The 20,766-nt window shown below is 24.7% G+C and overlaps 1 protein-coding gene across 3 annotated transcripts in view; it reads left to right on the forward strand.

The window, feature by feature from the left end:
• LOC101240273 (uncharacterized) overlaps window positions 1–20,484 on the forward strand; it is a 57,063-nt gene extending 36,579 nt beyond the window's left edge. Inside the window, exons 5-12 of one of the 3 annotated variants that reach the window (XM_065810954.1) lie at window positions 1,330–1,602; window positions 13,104–13,140; window positions 15,181–15,325; window positions 15,493–15,709; window positions 17,333–17,408; window positions 17,647–17,696; window positions 18,370–18,603; window positions 20,112–20,484. In XM_065810954.1, coding sequence (XP_065667026.1) covers window positions 1,330–1,602; window positions 13,104–13,140; window positions 15,181–15,325; window positions 15,493–15,709; window positions 17,333–17,408; window positions 17,647–17,696; window positions 18,370–18,603; window positions 20,112–20,185 — 1,106 coding nt within the window. In that variant the 3' untranslated portion in view covers window positions 20,186–20,484. The remainder of the gene's footprint in view (window positions 1–1,329; window positions 1,603–13,103; window positions 13,141–15,180; window positions 15,326–15,492; window positions 15,710–17,332; window positions 17,409–17,646; window positions 17,697–18,369; window positions 18,604–20,111) is intronic. The other 2 variants (XM_065810955.1, XM_065810956.1) reach the window with 2 other exon arrangements.
• The last annotated feature ends 282 nt before the right edge of the window (window positions 20,485–20,766 follow it).

Raw genomic sequence — 20,766 nt, forward strand, 5'->3', positions numbered from 1 at the left:
TATATATATATATATATATATATATATATATATATATATATATATATATATATATATATATATATATATATATATATATATATATATATATATATATATATATATATATATATATATATATATATATATAAAATGTATAAAAAAAAATTTCTTCCCTAAAAGTTTATTTATCACTTCATACAGTATCTACAAAAATAAATTAAAATTTTGTTGTACTATATTTTTAAACTTCAAAATGTCTTTTGGGTATGTTGTTGACCAATTTTTGGCATAATTGTAATGAAATAACCATGATGCTTTGAAAAACTCCCACAGGTCGTTATTGTTCAGAGGTTTTTGATTTGCTACCTTACCTTTATAATTCTCCAAAGCATTTCTGTTCAATTTAAATATGCTGACAAATATGCTGGCTTATCCAGTTGTCTAATACTATTATTTTAGAACCATCTCTTTGAGATAAAAGGCATACATTTTGAATTCTTATCCTGCTGAAATATCCAATGAATAGCATGTTATCTTTAGCCAACTAAAGTAACAAGTAACTAAAGAAACATCTCCAATAGCTATAAAAAATGGGGAAAACTGTGATTTGCCCCATTACTTATTTGTCCATGCAAAATATTTATGACAAAATTTGTTTCAATAAAATATCCTCTAGTTGTACATAAGGTTATGTTTTGCTCTAAATTTTTTTACTGTTGCTGGAGATAAACTTATTCTTTTTAGCTTCATGAAATATTATTTTATCTTCTTGGAAAGTTGTTTTTCTTCAGCAACCTCTAGTTACCACACATTTTTGCAGCTTTTAAGTATTTTAAACATTTAAATAATACGCTCAGTTATTCTTGAATACTTTCAATATGACTTTTCTCTGTTTTAAAGTCAATAAGTTACTAAGAGTTTAGTTGTGGTTAAAACTGTACATATTTGTTTAGTACATTGTGCATATTTTTTTAGTATACATATTGATACTACCACATATTTATAAATGTTAATATTTCATACAGTTTTAAAAGTTGAAAGTAATAGAAAATTTAAGTAAAAAATTTACTGAAGTTGCAACTTTAATAAATATCTTTACTTTAATTGAAAATAATTATCTGAAATGATATTATATGTTTGTATATATGTTAGTAAACTGTAAATAGTTATTATATATTTGCAAACTATAAATACTACAAGAAACTTCTCAAAAAAGAAGAAAAAAATTCAACAAAAATCTTGTACAGTATATATATATATATATATATATATATATATATATATATATATATATATATATATATATATATATATATATATATTTTTTATTATTATTTTTTTTTCCAGACTTCGGCATTCAAAATATTGATCCCATCTCAAAATATTCTGTTAATGTTATCATTAATGAATCTTCGCCAATCTTTAACCATCCTGGTTTAAGTTTTGTGATCAAATGTGAAAGTTCAAATAATGAAATCAACTTGTTTAATGTAACAGGTAGTTCAGCTCTTATTAACTTGTTACACAGCAACACAACTTACAAGTTTTCTGCTGGTTTTCAAAATGAATATGGCATCTATGTTTTTGGAAATGCTTCCTACTATAAAACAGATGAATATGGTATTTTTTTATTATTTTTCATTACTTCTTTGATGATTTTTATATCATTCAATAACTTTCACGTAATAACTTAATTTTAATATTGTGCATTTAACAAATTTCATAATTACTGATTTAATGCAGCTGGAGGTAGCTGTGAACTAAGTATTAAAAGTATTTATTTTCAGTACAATATGTTTTATAATGTCGCTACTATAACATAAAATTTTTATTAAAAATTTAATGTCAAATTTTAAAATGAAATTTATTAAACTTTTTAAGTTGATTTATACACCTAAAAAAATAAAATCATGATGCATACTATTTTAGCTTCTAAATACTTAAGTAATTTTATGTCATAAAATGTGTACACAAATTTATTTGAATGGGTAATAGATTGCTATTTAAATGTGCTTGGAAAATCGTGTCTACTATAAGATTTTATCTTGTTTTAACTCTGCATATTGCTTTATATATGACAAATATGTTTCTAATTTATTTGTATGTTAGTAACTAGTTTTAGTGTTTTATGAGGTACAGATGCTTTTTTAAAATTCTTATGGAAAACATTGATCAAAATGTCAATACTACTTGATGAAACTTGATATTTTTTATTACTTGATGAAAATATATTTTAACAGTGGGTAAATTACTAAAACAACAATTAAGATAAAACTTAAAAGAAGATATACCAGAAGAAAAAGTGTAAATGTTAAAATTTGTACATCCTTTACCTTTAAAACAATTATAATCTTAAGACTTATTTATTTAATAAATTATAATTATAAAAATTATTATCAACTTTATAAAATTATAAAGTTGATAATAAATGTTATTAATTTATTATAATTTGCTAAAGTGTGGTGACTTATATTAAAACATAATATGTAACTATTTACCAATAAATTATTTGCGTAAAGTCTTATAGATAAATATAGTAAATTGAATTTTCAAACTATTTAAAAATATTTTTATTTTAACTAATAAGCTCTCTATCTATACACAGGGTTACCACCAAATTAGTGAAATTTAAATATGACTAGGGAGGGTCAAGGAATTTTTTTTTATTGGTGATCAGGGAAAATTTAGTTAGTTAAAAATGAGGAAAAATCAAGGAGTTTTTATATTCTGTACTCTTTTATTTTAGTGTTTTAAAAAGTTTTTTAACAAGAAGTTATCCTTTTTTTAGGTTACTAATGCTTAAATAAAAAACGAAAACAGTTTTTAACAAAATTAATCTGATGTTCTAAAGTTTGTTTTGATTTGTCAATGTTTGATAATTATCAAAAAGAAAATCATTTTATTCTTGTCAAATAGTTAATATATCAATATATATATATATATATATATATATATATATATATATATATATATATATATATATATATATATATATATATATATATATATATATATATATATATATATTCTGAATATTGTGGTTTTGAAATTTAAAGATGATTACAAATAGTTTAATTACTAATGATGCCTAAACACCTGATGATGTTGATAATAAATAATAACAACTCTAAAAATCATAACGTTAACAATAATAATATTATTAGGGGAGTAGGGAGCTCATTAGGATGCTTTTTGAATAAGATACTTTAGCTTTTGTACTGTTTGAAGAAAAGTTGATATTTTTGCTGAAAAAGATAATTTAGTTATTAATTCTTTAAATAAAAACATAGCCCATGCTATTTCAAATAAGTTATAGTTGCATTTTTTTCATAAAAAATAAAGCTACTCATTGTCTAAAACTACATCACAAGAGGGGGTAGTTTTTGATGACATTGTGGCAGTTTAGGAAGTATAATATAAAGACAAGAAATGTTTCTTTAAATTTTATTTTCTTGAGCAGTAATAATAAAAATTAGCAAAACTAAGAGAAATATTACCAAGAACAGAAATATCCATAAAAAGGTCTCAAATAATTAAACAATTTTATTGTTTAATATATTCAAACAAGCTAAAATAAAAATACGATTCAATTACTTATCAATCTTGTAAATATAAAAATATTAACTTTAAAAGACCTGGTGAAAAGAATATCATTCAATCATAATTTGTTAGTATTTCTAAGTACTTTAAATTAAGAAGGCAATGTACTTTTAGAGGATTCAAATATGCCTGCAGCTTCTCTTAGTTTCATTGCTTCATTAAAAACATGTTTTACTGCAATTTTTTAAGTTTTCCTTGTTTATATATCTTTTACATTTCTTTTTATAGTTGCACACCAATTTTTTCGCACACATACTTTGTTTAATTTTTTAATTTTTAAGAATTTTATTTGCCAATAAGATTGTTAAGAGATGCACAGTACGTTCAAATGTACCCCATGAAAATTGTCCAATACTCCCTCAACTCTGATTCCAAAATATATTCCACAAAATTTTTGTAAAATTTTTGTCTTGTAATTGAACTTTTTTTTTGTTTTGTAGAACATATCCCTTTCACTCAAAATGTTATAAATGAATTCCTTGGAAAAGTTAGTTCCTCTGTAAATTCTTACATTTAAAATTAAAAAAATCAAAAGTCATAAAACGCTTGTAAAGAAGCTATTTAAATGCCCTCTTGAAAAAAATTCTGTGGCAGTTATCTGCAAAAATATTTCCAATCAACTAATATATTTAACTTGGTTGATAAGTTTGTATTTTTTTAAATTTTCTTATTGTTTTAAACTACCCCTGTCCTAAACTGCCTCCTTTCCTAATAATAACAATAATAATAACAATGGTTTTATTTGTAATAAAAATGATGATTTTTTGAACCATAATGTATTTTCATATTCTTTTTTTAGAATAAATAAAAATTTTAAAAATTTAAACTGGTAACTTTTAGTGAAGAATGGTTTAGTAATCCTGTGTTGGAAAAATGCCTGGTAAATGACTCTTATAAAAAGTCAGTCAAGTGTAAAACAAGATATGTTCAGTTCAACTTATATATTTTGGGATGGAGAGCTGTGACAGATGGAGAAGAAAAAACATGTTTAAAAGTCCCTGATGAAAATTCTGAATCCCATAATATAAGCAGAATAAAACTCAGTTTAATTATTAATTACAGTCTTGTTTACTAATTAAACTACAGTCATAATTATGTATACTTTTAACAGAAAATATTAAGCAATCTCCTTTCCTGTTTACTTACTGTTTGGTTAATGCAAGCCTGATAATTCTTTTAAAAATTTTCAAATGGATTTAAATATTTAGTATATATATTGTGGTTATACCTATTTGTGTTAAAAGAAAGAGTAACACCTTACTATTCTTTGATGCACTAATAAGTACATTCACTATAAATAAAATGCTTAGCTTATAAATGCAATTGATCGGGCACCAACAAGTGGAGAGTTAGGATGTTTTATTAAAAAAACAGAAAAAATATTAAGGATACTAAACAAGTTTAATTGTTTTTTAAAAACCAACAAAAATCACTTTGTAGACTGGGAAGTCTATAAAATTGTGTTTATGTGGTTTTTTAAAAGACAGTTAAACTTGATTAATTCTTATTTATTTAAAAAAAAATAGTATAGTAACTACTTTTTTTTCGGCTTTTTTTTTAATTATTTATTATTTTTAAATGCATTCAAGTATATTTTATTGAGTGAATTGGTAAAGGATAGCCAAAGTGAGTCTACATATCATTATATATAAAAGTTTTAGTCTTCTGCTGATTAACTTGTTTTATAATCTTTATTGGTTTTATATTTGATCAAATTTTACATAAATTTTGGTTTTAACATAGTCATAGTATTTAACTAGTTTGGAAACATGGCTTGTTTTTTAAAAACACTTAGCTTCCTCTCTATACTAGTGCTCAGCCTACTTTAGAGTGCATTGAGATGTAAACATATTTTGCTGTAATTAAATTGCATATATTCTGGGATAAATATTGAAATGGCAAGAGAAAAATGTGCTAGTTTTGGTTATTCAGTTTCAAGAAATTGTTATGGATTGTCTTTATTTCGTATTCCGAGTATTGCATAAAATAAATATATTAACAGTTAATAAATGTAGTTATGTGACAGAGTTTGTAAAAGTTTGTTTATGCTATATAGAAATATGTTTTAAATGCAAACATTTCATTGACTGTATAACAAGATGGATGTCTTTGGGTATAAATGCTTAGTATTATATATTTATTTAAAATGTTAGCTAATAGAGCTTAGTAAACTCTATATTTTATATAAAGTTTACTTTGCTGGATTAGTTAATAACTTATATACCACTCTTAATGTTGGTATCTTTACTGGAAACAAGAAAATTCACATACATTTTTATAATTTTAGATAATTTAAAGGTAGAAACTTATACCTTTACTAAGGGTATATTGCATAGCTTACTAAGGGTATATTGCATAGCTTACCGTACTAAAGGTATTTCACATATCCTACCCTGCAATTGAAACTTCTACTTTTTTTTATTTAGAGTGCAATATTAACAATAAATGCTGTTCAAAAATGTTTTTTATTTTTGATGTTAAGTAAAAAACTTATTTAGTAAAAAAAAAATTATTTTGAAACAAAAATAAAGATTTTAATAAATTTGTATAAATACTTTAAAAATAGCTAATCAAAGCTTCTCAAGATAAAATTCTCAAGATAAAATTCTCAAGATAAAAACCTTGAATATAATTTTTTGTTTTTATTATGCTTTATTTCAATGTATATAATAGCAAATAAAGAAATTATACTTGATGCAAAAAAAATGATGCAAAAAAGTCTGCTACTAAATATTGCATCACTAAAGTACATTATCAAACAGGATTTAATTAAAAAAAGTAAAGCACATTGTTAAAAAAAGATAGTTAAAGAATTTCAAACCTTGCCTGTAAATCGCAAGTTGTTCAAAATGCATACTTGATCCAACACATTTAAGACAGCTTGGTACTGTCTTATTCAAATATGATTTATCCAACTTAAAGCATACAGATAAAAAAGATATTATTAGAGTGATGGCATGTTTATACTGTGGAACTACATTGCTTATATTTCCTTTGAAGACAGAATGTGACTTTTGAGCATATGAAGTTGACACCATATTTAATAAGGAGTGTTAAACTTGCTGCCTAACTAATAAGTTTTTGCTTTATTAAAATTTTCATTACTTTACAGAATAACTTATTTGAAAACTATTTATGATAAAATATATAACTAAATATGATAAAATATATAACTAAATATAATAAAATTAAATATACATAAGTATTTATTTTACTACTTCAGGAGTTAATAATATATCAATAGTATTTTTTAGAAATATGTGGCTATGAAAACAGGCTTGGACAGGAATGGCGTGCGATCGTCCACTTTAACTGACCACGCTTATTTAATTTTTTTCTTTACAATTTGACCACGGCTGTTTTGATGTTTTAGCAATTTAAATGCAATTTAAAAAATCTAAGTTATTCATAACATAAATTTTTTTATAGCATTTAAATTAAATTTAAATGCAATAAAAAATTTTTGTTATGAATAACTTGATTGATCTTTTGTAAAGTTTTTATTTTACGCGAAGGTTTTAAATAAATAAAAAAATTATTATAGTGATCGTTTAAAATTTTTAATTTTTGTGTAAGTTTTTGTGTAGTTTAAAATTTTGTGTAAATTAACAAAAAATGTTATTAAAATTTTTTTTATGTAAGCATGTATATTTTAAGATCAATTTAAATGGTTAAAACTATTTTTCCATTTCTTTCTAAAAATCTTATTAAAGATTATTTTTTTAAGTTACTTTAAATTATGAATAAGTTTAATTAAATCTTCCCATTGCAAAGGAATGATTTAATTGCTTAATTATTTTTTTGGTTTTTTTCTATTCTTACAGAGAATTGTTTAAAAGCTTTTTTTTAGACTTGATTTACTAATCAGAGCATGAAACAATTAAAAATTACAATTTTAAATAGTCTACATCATTTTTGAAAAATATATATATATATTTTTTTGCAACTTTTTTCAAAAAATATTTATACTATTTAATATATATACTTTTTTTCTATTTCAATAATTTAGTTTCACTTTTAAATAATTTAAACAAAGTTTGTCTATTTATTAAACAATCAGAACTATTTTAACAAATCGTTTTGCGTAACTTTATCAAAACGTTTTGCATAACTTTAACAAATTGTTTTGGGTAACTTTATCAAAATGTTTCAAAAGATGAGTTTAAAAGAAATTAATTTCAAAAGCAATTAAAAACATAACAAAAAGTAATTTTTGCTTTGAGGTGGAGTTTTTTTTTAAAGCCTATATATTTTCTTATTTATAAGTTGCTTTCATTTTTTTGAGTTTTTTTAATTTTTTTCCTAGTTATCTTAGCATTTCTTTTTTCAGCGCATTTCTGAAATGTTAAAATTATCAAAACATCTAAACAGCGTGGTCAAGTTGTCAACAAAAAAAATTATTTGCGTGGTCAGCAATAGCGTTCGATTGCACATCATTTCTGTCCTAGCCTGCTATGAAAATAGCTGTTTTAGTAGGTTCTAGTCATCTAACTTCCTCTTTAATGTCTATGTTCCAAAATAGAGGGTGTTTTTTAATTGATCTTCTTTATATATCAATTTTGTTTCACTTTTTTAAATCTTGAAAGTTTTCAGCTTACATTTGCAAAATAAAATCTGTAAACTTGTATATACAGTCTTAGACAATCATGCACATTTAGCAAATATGTTAAACACTACTCATGATGCAGTTTAAACATGTTAGTACTAAAACCCATTGTAGGATAAGAGATCCCAAAAATATTTATAACATTTATATAAATAATAATGGAACATTTTGTTTAGTAATGTAGTGGAATACATGCTTAATTATTATATCATTGATAAAAGATAAGTCAAAGACAAAATTTGCTACTTCAAAATTTTAAACAAAAGTATAATTTTGACTAAGGTTTAAAAAAAAAAATGTTGTTTCAAAAAATATTTCGTAGAATCTGCCATAAATAATTTCAGCATATCTATGAAATGAAGTAGTCACATTTTTACTAGAGATTTAGCTGTAATGACTTCTTCTTGAAATACTTGAAATATTTAAACTTGATATGTAGCAGGGTATCATTTATCTTTAGCAAGCTTTTCTGCAATCTAAACTAAATAATTTTGAAACCCATTAGGATAAAGAATAGCCTTTACTTTCTTTTTTTCTTTACTAAATTGTTTATCTGTAATCTTGTCCTTGTGCAGCTAAAACAGCATCGAATTCATTCAAATTATCAAAATTAGCACCAGAAAAAGTTATTTAAAAATTATTTGATGCACTCTTAGTCCGGTCACCCCATAAAGTTTAAGTTATTTTACAAAATCTATAGATAATGGCCAGTGTTTCGAGACTAGTTAAATACTATGACTATGGTTTTAAGTGAAAATTTGGTTCTTCCGTTTTCTTAAAAAATGTTGTTGATGATGATGAATTTTTTTTATAAATTTAAAAACTCTAAGGCATTTATATATTATAGCCTGGTTGTATATATTTATACTCATCAACAGTCAAAACTTTAATTAAAAATTTATCTGTTAAAAGCAGCATAAAGTATGGTATTTAATTGTGAAAATAAACATATTAAAAGCCATAAAATTGATAACACATTTCCTATATATACAAAAAGATTATTTAAAAATTATTTTAACAAATGGTGTTGCTATGTGTTCTCCATTAGTACCTGTACTTTCCATTTTGTTTTGATGAAAAATAGGTCAACTCTGGCTTATAAAATGAAATGATAAAAAATAGGTCAACTCTTAGCTATCAGGCAACCAAAAAAGTTCGTGCGGTTTATCCTAATTGCCTATTTCTATGAAATTTTATTAAGAAAACTGGTTGTGGGGGGGGGGGGGATGATTTTGCATATAAATTAAAGCTTGTTTTAAGGAGAATCAATCAGTGTGTTTCATAAGTTTTATTAGTGTGTTTTAAATTTAAAAGTCTTTAGTGGAGTATGGCTGTGTCAGATGCGATAATTCGCGCCTGTTTACTTTATGAGTTCAAACTTGGAACCAAAGCTGCAGAAGTTTGTCGTAAGATATGCGCTGCTTTTGGGAAAAAATTTTTCTTCTGGAAATGAAAACCTTGAAGTTGAACCAAGACCTGGAAGACCATCCATCATAAACAACGAGGATATCAAGCTGGCAATTGAGCAGGACTCCAGTCAAACATGTCAGGACCTTGCCTTAAGATTTAATGTGAGTGATGAAACTATTTGTTTACATTTGCACCAACTTGGAAAACGTTGGAAGTTGAGCAAATGGGTACCTTATGAGTTAAGTGAAACAAACAAGCTACAGCGCTTAACCATTTGTTCTTCATTGCTTTCCCGCCACAATTTAGTGCCATTTTTTGACCGGATGTTGACGTGCGATGAAAAATGGATTATGTACTGCAACAAAAAACGAGCATATCATTGGCTAGCCAGTAACGATCCAGTACCAATGACTCCTAAACCAAGCATTCACCAACAAATGGTTTTACTGTGTTTATGGTGGGCTACAGCAGGTATCGTTCACTATGAGTTGCTACCAAGTGGACAAACCATTACTGCTGAGATATAATCAGCCCAATTGGACAGAGTTTCGGTTGCTCTTTACCAAAAACAAAAAGCTTTGGCAAACAGACAAGGTGTTGTATTCCACCAGGACAATGCCAGACACAAAAATCACGCACACCGCAAAAATCATGCTGGAAACTCTAGCACGTTTACAATGGGAGATTCTACCTCACCCTCCGTATTAACCAGACCTTGCGCCAAATGACTATCACCTGTTTTTGGCCCTGGATAATCATATGAGGAATCAACAGTTTCGAAATAAAGAAGATCTCGAAAATGAGTTAATTCAATTTTTTAGCTACCAAACTCAAGACTTTTATAAAAATGGAATATACCAGCTTGTTTCACGATGGGAGAAAGTTGTTCTTGCTGAAAGAGACTATTTTTTAGAATAAACTTTATTAAAACTGTTTTTATGTGTATTTATTTATGGATCTGCAAAACCGCACAAAATTTTTTGGTTGCCTGATACTAGCAGCGGGTATATGTTATTCTGTGCATCATCTAATTGTTCAATTTTATTTTGATGTAAACTAATGTATCCTTACAAATATGTCAGTTTGCAAAATCTTGATAAATGAAAGGATTTTTGAAAATATTAAAAGTTGCCTTTTGTTATAATTTATTTTATGCAGTATTTTGCACTTTATTACTTTGTTTTTTTCAGAAATATTTGATATAGAATGCAGTGCATGTGTATTGTTGCTACAAGTGTGTGCAGTGATACTGACAATTCAGTGTCAAAGTTACAAATTCTAAAATTCTTTTATTTGAGCAAAAAATAAAAAATATTTCAGAATTTATATAAAAACAAAATATATATATATATATATATATATATATATATATATATATATATATATATATATATATATATATATATATATATATATTTGTTATGATATTGTATGATAAATAAATTTGAAAATTTTTAAACTTGAGTAATATGCGATTTTGCTAATATTGTACAATTTGTAAAAGTTTAAAATTTGGATTTTTCTAGACTTAAAATTTGCCCGGAAATTATTTAATAACAAAATAGATTGTCCTGATCAATTACTTGTCACTGAGACAAATGCATAATACTCTTTGCCAAAATTGCTTAGATTTTGGAAATTTCTATGATACTGATGTGAATGGTCATGAACTGTGTTCAGAGATTGGAGACTGCAAAATGCTGCTCAGTACCCGGACTGAAGTTCTACCCGAAACTACTTTGGAATTTCTTTGTTTTATTGTTTTATATGGAAATGATGAATTTCCGAATCTGCGCATTTCACAAATCTTCTTTCAATTGCTGTTTTAATTGCAATATGTGAGAGGTCCTTCAACAAACTGAAGCTTATTTTGTCTTATTTATGTGCTTCAATTGGACAAGTCTTCTGAGTGATCTTGCACTCCATAGCATCAAAAGAGCAACATCTGAGAATATTAATTTTGACAACGCGATTGACAAGTTTGATAAAAAATCAAGGAGGATCAATCTGTACTCTGTGTTTAATCCATTCTACAGTCTAATTAGTAGAGTATATTAAATTTTTTTCAAATGAATTGTTTACAATTATTTGAAAGAAATTATACTGATCCAGTTTAGCTTGAACACAATTTCTCAATTGTGTACAGCCTAAACTGGATCAAGTGCTAAAGATGTACTATAAATGTGGAAAACAAAAAAAGTTCCATCAATTGAATCAAATTTTTGACATCTTAAAAAAAGATGTTAAATGGCTCTGCAATAGGACAAAAGGTTGTATCATCTTCAGATTGAAAGCAAAGAATTGGTTGGGTGTTCAACTGGGAATGCTGCTAGTTCAAAAACTATCCAAAAACCATCCAAAAAAAAAATGTCCTTGAAGCTTACTTCAACAACAGTAACAGCAATAGCAACAACATCAACATTCAAATCCAAGTCTTTTTCCGTTTTTTAATTTTTCTTTTTTTCAAAAGATGTACCATCAATTCTTTTTACCTACCTTATCCTGTTTTTCTGTTTCTAGTTTTTCAGTTCAATACATTTAATACTAGAAACTACACGTTTCTATCCAATATTTTCCTGCTCCAAGATATTTTTTCAAGTTTGTTGTAGAGAAACTTCTTGTTTGTTTTTAGTTTTGAACTCTTCATAGCACAATATGTCTTTTTTATTATCTGCTGTATTACAAAAACCATTGTAGTATAAAATCACAAGAAAATTAATCAAAACTTGCAGCTTTTCAGTGATTGTAAACTTATAATAACTGCACTACTAATACTAAACAAGTAATTGTGCTCTATGATTCAAAGATTTTATGATTCATTGTATTGGATAACTTAAAGAAAAAAACAAACTAAAAAAAACTGTTGATTTTTAAACTGTTAAAAATAATTCAAGTTAGAATAGAATATATATATATATATATATATATTTATTTATTTATTTTTTTTGTTATTCACCTCCTCAAGGCAAAGAAGGCCACTACAGATGAGGCTACTTAATAGTGGTTATAACCCTCTCTCAACTCTATAACTCCGAAACACGAACCTCGACGAACAAGGCCGCTGCGCGGAGAAACAAGTTGAGTGCGGTACTACCAGGGACGTGATGGGGATCGAACTTGGAACCTCTCGCTTATGAAGCGAGCGATTTACCACTTTACCACTACCGCATATATATATATATATATATATATATATATATATATATATATATATATATATATATATATATATATATATATATATATATATATATATATATATATTCCAGTTAAAATAGACAAGGACATTTTTTAAATCAATAAATTCTAAGATTATTAAATTTAAGTAATCAAGTTTTGTAACATTTTTAGTTCGTCAGGTAGAAGAATGGTTTTTTTGTCTCTAAATCTTGTATTACTTTTTGAAACATATTTTTTGTGAAATTTATTGTCAATAATCAATTTATTAAATTATATTAATTTAATGTGCATTGAAACAAAACATCATGAAAGTTAATTTTTTTAGGTGGTATTGATAGTTGTATTCATGGATTTGTTGAGGGGTAAGAATATTATTGTTGGAAATTTTATGAATTTATAAATAAAAGTTTTAGGTTATAGATGTAAAAATGTGGTGTGAGTCACTCATTAAGAATAGACTTTCTATAGATTGAAACTCATGCAAGTCAATTTGCTTTCTTTTAGACAATGGTTGAGTGAAGATATATATATATTTTTTAATAATAATGAGTTAAAAAATATTAATTGCATCTCTTTTGTTTATTTATTTTTAATTTTTTTTTTTTTTTTGTGTGCAAATTCACCTCCCCAAGGCCATGAAGACCACTACAGGAGGCTGCGTTAAGTGTGGTTACATACTTATCTCAACTCTGTTACTCCAAAACTTGAACCTTGACAAACAAGACCGCTGCACTGAGAAACAGGTTGAGCGCAGTACCACCAGGGATATAGTGGGGATCAAACTCAGAACTTTGTTTGTTCTCGCTTATGAAGTGAGCACTCTACCATATTTTTGTAAGTTTTTATGCTAATAAAATAAATATTTGTTTTTAAACAAGTTATAAAAAAATTGAATTAAACAGAAGCACTTGTTAATTACTAGATTTTTTGTGTGGTATTTGTTATCTGTTATTTTGAATGTCTTTCAGAATTCCATAAAAAGTTATACTATTTAGTTTTTATACATTGAATACAACGCAATTTGAAAATATAAATTTTATTGATGGTGCATTCATTAATTGTTATTTAGAACTTGATTGGATAATGACTGCAATTTTAGACTAGGTTGGAGAAATTTAAAATAACTTTAATTTTAAATTTATTATACATAATTAAAAATTTTGTTAGAAATTTTTAATTATGTATAATAAATAAGGTAGAAAATATAGAGAAAAATTATAAAGTGTTAATTTTGAAAAAATTTTATTATTAATAAGAATAAAATTAAGAAAAAACTCATTAACAAAAAAAAAAAAAAAATTTTTCAAAATCTTGATTTTTAAGCAAGTATCTTTTAATCTCATGTTTTGTGTAAATAGTTTTTACTAAAAGAAACATGTTATTTTTAAAAATCATGATTTTATGATGAAAAATATTTTCAAAATCATAATGTGGAGTCCTTATGAATTTTAATTAAAAATCATAATTTGGAGTCAGATCACAATGTGAAGTCCTTATGAATTTTATTAACAAGATTGTCCTCACTTTTGAGCAGAACATCAAAATTAAATGACAATATGAAAAATTAGACAATACAAAAGCATTAAATAAAGGAGTAGCTTGTTTTTTTAATAAAAAGTTTCTTTTATGTGAGAGAGCATTTACTTTTCCACATAGACTTTTATTATTAGTTTCAAACTTTAATTCTTTATCATTTTTTTATACACTCTTTTAAACTTTAAAACTCATATAAATTTATAAAATCATTTTTATTTACCTGTTTTAACTATTAAAATAACAATTTGCACTTCAGATCTACCTTTTTTCTGTAAAGCATTCTTTTGAAAACATTCTTTTTAAGCAGCATAAGATATGGTACCTTTCACTGTTCATATGTTGGGGAGAGATCTGCTATGTATTGTTGAAACTATAAACTAGTGTTTGGAACACGTGCACCAACACAACAACAACAAAAATATATAAAGTATGCTGCTTGTGCATTTCAATTTATGTCCTTTATAGTTGATTCCCGCATATTTGCTTTATTAAGTATAAATTGATTTATTATTGTATGGATTTATATACATACATACTATATAAATGAAAGTATTATTTATTCAACCTAAATATCTATTTTACTATGTTTGTACTTAAAAATATCTTAAATAATATCTACTAATTTACTATGTTTGTACTTAAAAGTTTGTTTCTGTTAAAAAAGATCAAGTTAAAACAAACACTTTGCTACTTACAAGTTAATTAAGAAATATATATTTATGTCAAAAATAATTTTTTTTTCAATTTAATAAAAAAATTTAATTGATGATCTTTTTATTAACAAAAATAAAATGTGTCTCTTTGTAGAATTTAAATGTTATCCAGCAGTTACTTTATGAAAATAAAACAAATCTTATTTACCACAGGAATGTTCTTAACATATCTCTTGAGATGGATGGAAATGGTTATAATGTTACAATAGAGTATTTTTTTCCACCATTTATTATATTTACTACTGATAATGTTTCACCTGGATTTTTGAAACTAAACTCAAATCAGACTAAATATTATGTAAGAATTCTTATATATATTTTCAAATTTTGTGATTTCTTATAATTTTTGTTCTAATGTAGCGAATAAAACATGAAGATATATTTAAAGCAGCATAGTGCAAAATGCAAATTAAATTTTATATGTTTTTGATATATAGTTATAATGTCTTTTATATTTTTCCTTAGTTTACTGGATATTTCAACACAAAAGTTGTAAACAATGTAACATTGCTTTTAAAGAAAAGAAAATGTCTTAAAAATTTTCCGATTGAAATTCCAGTAAATATAAGTTATAAAAACAAAATCAGTGTAATGAAATCTGTAACAATTTCATATCAAAAAATTTTGCCTTGTTTGGATGAAAATCTCCCATATATATTAAAAGACAAAAATGCTTTAAAAGGTAATTCTTTGTATTTTTTTTGATAAATAAAATAAAGGTGATGATGATATCATAATATTTTGGATTTTACTTCAATCTGTTCTTCCCCTCCTCCTTTCTTCCCAATATTTATATGTTTTACTCCGCTTTGTCTTTATTTTAAACATTTAATAAAACACTTATATTGTTATCTTTTTTGTGACAATATGTTATGTTCTCTAAACTTTTTTTCCACTATCATATGTTAAAAGTTAATTATCATAATTTTTACAAAAACATTGTTTTAAGATCACATGATAATTATCATAATTGTTGTGGCGATATTTCCCATTAGACCTAGTTGGAAATATTCCTTTCAAGCATAGATTATTACTGTGAAGGTGACAGCAGATATGGTTAAACATTGGTGTTAGGCAACTAACAACCCTATATAAATTTTTAATGAGTAGTAAATTATATTTAATTTGCTAATGAAAAATGTGTCATGGAATAGTGACAAGATTTTTTTTTTTTTTTCATGATCCATAATAAATTTTTTTTAAGATCTACTTTTTTTATGATCTATTTTATCACTGTCAACTTAATCTGATCCAGATCAAAAATGTGCAAGGAATTTAAGACATTGAAAAATAGTTATATTACTGAATTAAAAAGCAGCATTCTATGGAAAAATTTATTAAAGAATAATTTTTAAACAAATTTTTGGTTTTACAGTATATTAAAGTAATAATAAAAGCATTTCATGTTATTATTATTTAAAAAACTTCTTTTAAGCATTTTAGAATTTTGACTAATTTTTAAAAAATCATAAGACTATCTACCAAAATATTTTCTCCATAAAACATTAACATTAATAAATCCTCAATTGAAACTATAAAAGATTATTGTACAGTAAGCTGTACTTTTTTAACTGATGTTAAAATAAAAATTTTTTTTTTTTTTTTCAAAATTTGACTTTTATGTTGAAGATCATTTGGTGAAGGTCCTAACAGATTTTTTGGTTATGAAGCAAAATCGTTATTTTTCTCTATTAAAAAAAAATGTTTTCCGTTCTTTTTCTTCATTTTTATAATATGCTTCACACTTGATTTTCTTCATAAAGCATTAGTACATGCAGAACTGTCAAGTACCCTTTAAAACCTCTTAAATGAAGTGTTTAGCTCTATTTTTCAGTAAAGTTTATCCACAACATAAACAAATTTATCTTCAAGTATACCATTTAACCATCATGACACATAGCTGAGGTTTCCATTTGCAAGTAGTTCTAAGTGTTAAAAAAGATGTTAAACATATATAAAGCATATATTTTGGTGTATATTTATATAATTTTTACTTTTGAAAATATTTTTACATGCCATCAATATTTGTGACACAAATTATCGATTGCAGTTTCATTTACTTATAGAACTAAAAACATTGTAGCTGCAATTACCAATGGATTTATAATTAATAATAAATATTTAATATATAGTTATAAATATTTGTTATAAAATAAAGAAATATATAATAACTACTTTGTTTCAAGTAATAAATATTTATTTGTAATAATAATAAATAATTATTTAGTAATAAATGTTTATTTAGTTTTTAGTTAGTAATAAATTGATAAAAGAATAAAACAAATTTTATTTGTTTTTAATTCAGAATATTATGGTCGTGGAATACTTGTGAATGCTGACAAATCTTATATGTATATATGCATGAACCAAAATGTTGAGAGGTTAATTTATTTTTTAATTTCATTGGTAAACTATGTTAGTTTATTATTTTCTAATAATATTTGCAATCTTTGTTGAATGATAAATATTGAAATTATTAATTTAATGTTAAAAAAACATTTTGATCATAGTTTTCAATATTGAAAACTATGATTAACATGTTTTTATTTACAGTCCATAAAGCCATGATTGAAGTCCATGAAGTCCTTAAATTTTAATTTAATCAATTTTTCTTTATAGCACAAAGCCGGCATGCTATTTTTCAAATATCGCTGGTGATTTTATGATTGGTAAGAAAGAATGTTATACAATTGTTTTAAAATGAGTAGAATCTTACTTCTTAAAACTTTTCTAAATGTTAAATAATATTTCATTTTAATGAACTATATATATGTTATACAACAATTTTAGATAATTCATAAAAAATTAAGTTTTACTTTTCTCAGTAATACTTTGTTAAATTGTATAACTTTCATCTCAGTAATGCTGTGTTAAATCGTTTAACCAGTGGTTCGTCTTAAGTAATTTGTTGTTGTATCTGATACTTTGTTGTATCTGATACTTTGTTGTTGTATCTGATACTTTGTTGTTGTATCTGATACTTTGTTGTTGTATATGATACTTTTAAAAAAACGTTGTTAAAGGAGTAATAAAAAGTTTTTAAAACAACATAAAAAACTCATAAAAATTTACTAAACATGTTTGCTTATATTATTTAAATTCACTTAATTAAAAAATTTCGAATAATTTAAAAATATTTCCTATAATTAATGCATTTGTTCTTTTAAAAAATTTTATTGTTAAAATAGTTATATTGTTATTAAAAATAACATTATTATCAAATAATAATTTTAAATTTTAATTATTAAATTTTAAATATTAATTCAAATTTAATTTTAAAATGTAATAATGCCATTCAAAAGTTTAATTTAAATAAGATATCAACGTCTTTCATACTTCTAGATCTAGATGTTACTGTAGGATGTGTGTTAGGACATCATTTAGTAACTAAAGAGCTTCATGCAATCCATCGTAATCAGAAATTGTATCTATATTTTAATACAGTTTTCAACAAGTGGCTTGGGCTGGCAAATCAACAGTTTGATAAAATCTCCCTAAATCTTGAAAATCAAATGATGAAGAATTTTGAAGTGGATGATGATCAATATTATACTCTTGGTGTAAATCAGTGGATGGGTAACTTTTTTTCCTTCTAATATTTTAATATTTCAGTTTCTGAGTTATTTTCACATTGAGGCCAAAATAAATTGTGTATTTAAATAGGAAATATTTTTGTGAAGATATACTAGTATACTAAATGATCAACTAATTTGTTTTAATAATATTTTGCAGTAAATTGTTCAAGTAGTATTATGCAGTAGTTTGTTCCAGTAATGTGTTGCAGTAATTTTTCTAGTAATATTCTCCAGTAAAATCAGGTCTGGTCGAGATTATGATCATTATGATCACTCTGTTTCTGGTAACATGTAAATACCTAAATGCCATGTGTCCTGCTGCCTTGTTGGACAAACTTTTTTAGAATTTTTCTAGAAAAAATAAATTCCAAACTTAAATACCTTCCCTTAAGGATTTTGGTTTATTAAAGTAGTTTAGTAGCTTTTGCCTCAATATAAATACTTTAGGCAGGTGTAAATTAGTGGTTACTTGCAGCCTTGCAGTTTTACAAATAATCAGGTATTTCTAAAATACACATACTAACTTTTAATGAAGTTTAATTAAATGAAGTAATTAGTGAAGTTTAATTGAATGAAGTAATTAGTGCGCGAGAGTTTTTTTAAATAAAGTTAGTAGTTAATTTTAATGTTTGTTTTTATAGATAATTTGCTTTTAAGTTTTCCTTTTAAGATGGCATAGAATTTATTTTAAAATATTTTTATGAAAGCAATGCGAATTCGTTAGTTTTAAAGCGTATAGTATTTTTTATTTAAAAGATTTAGTTATTTTGATGATAAAAATTAATACACAACAATAGTAATAAAGGTTTTTTAAGTGTGCCTTTTCAAAGTTAACACTTGACCATCAATTATGTGTTAGTCGGTCAAAAAAAAATTTATTATTAATCTTTTATCTTGCACATTAGGTGAATGTTATAACAAGTAGTAGGATATTTATGATTAAAGTATATTTAAAAAATACAGTTTGTACCTTACTCTATTCGGTGTGGAGTATGATAATACATTTTATTTATTTCCACACTCAATGAAGTCCCCTAAAAAATCTAATTAAATTTCATAAAATACTTACTATTTATAATAACCGCATAAATTTTGTATTTCAGTTAGTATGTTTAATTTAACTATTGTCTCATTGATTTTTTTTTTAATAAAAATATTTAAATATAAATACAAATTAAAATAAAGTTTATAATCGGTCATTAAAATGAAATTTAAAATGAAATTAAATTTAAAATGAAATTAAAATTAAAATCAAATTAAAATTAAAATGAAATATAAAATCAAATTATAATTAAAATGAAATTTAAAATTGGACATTTTAGGCTATGACTTTTTTCTGTAAATTGTAATAGTTTTTGCTTTAAGATTTGATCGACATTAAAAAAATTTTTCAAAAGGTTTTATAAACATAAATGCTTTTAATGTTGTTGTTTTCTTCATTCAAATGATAAAATTTAACAAGTGGATTGTTGTTTGTATCATTGGATTGTATCCTTTAATTTTTCTTAGGCAACGCTGTGGGATTATTTTATCGCAACGGTTTGTCAAGTTTATGGACGCAAAGAATCAAGTGGAATAATTAAATTTTTATAATTTTTACAATAGTTATATTTTTTAAATTTTTTAAGAAAGAAGAGAGATTCTTATAGAATTTAATTTATTAAAAAATTTAAAGTGATATAAAATCTCATAGCTTTATAATATAAGTTTTTGCCATAAGATTCAACTTATCTTGTATAACCGCTTATAATTTTTTTTTTAATAATATTTCTATTGAATTTAGACGAGTTGCCCTGTTTAAATTCTAAAGCGCATGCGCAAAAAACGACAGTCAAAACATTGTAAAGTTTTGTTATATATTCTGCTTATTTCTATAACAAAACAGTTGTTTTTAATTTGTTTTCTATTTATATTGTTTTCTAATTAGAAGTTTACTTCAGTTTTCAAAATATACCTGTTAGATAAGTTAGAGGAAAAGTTCTTTGTAAAGCCTTATCCTAAGGAGACTTAATAAAATCAGATCCATTTATGAGAGGTGGAATACTAGACTTGCCATTAGTAAAATGATACTCTTAAAGATTTTTCAAATATCTGTAGAAGCTAACTTTTGAAATAAGATTTGTTGAAATAAGGTTTTTTAATCTGAAAAAAAAGGATTTTGGCG

The sequence above is a fragment of the Hydra vulgaris genome, chromosome 11, assembly GCF_038396675.1.
Source record: "Hydra vulgaris chromosome 11, alternate assembly HydraT2T_AEP".
In the NCBI taxonomy this organism is placed as follows: Eukaryota; Metazoa; Cnidaria; class Hydrozoa; order Anthoathecata; family Hydridae; genus Hydra; species Hydra vulgaris.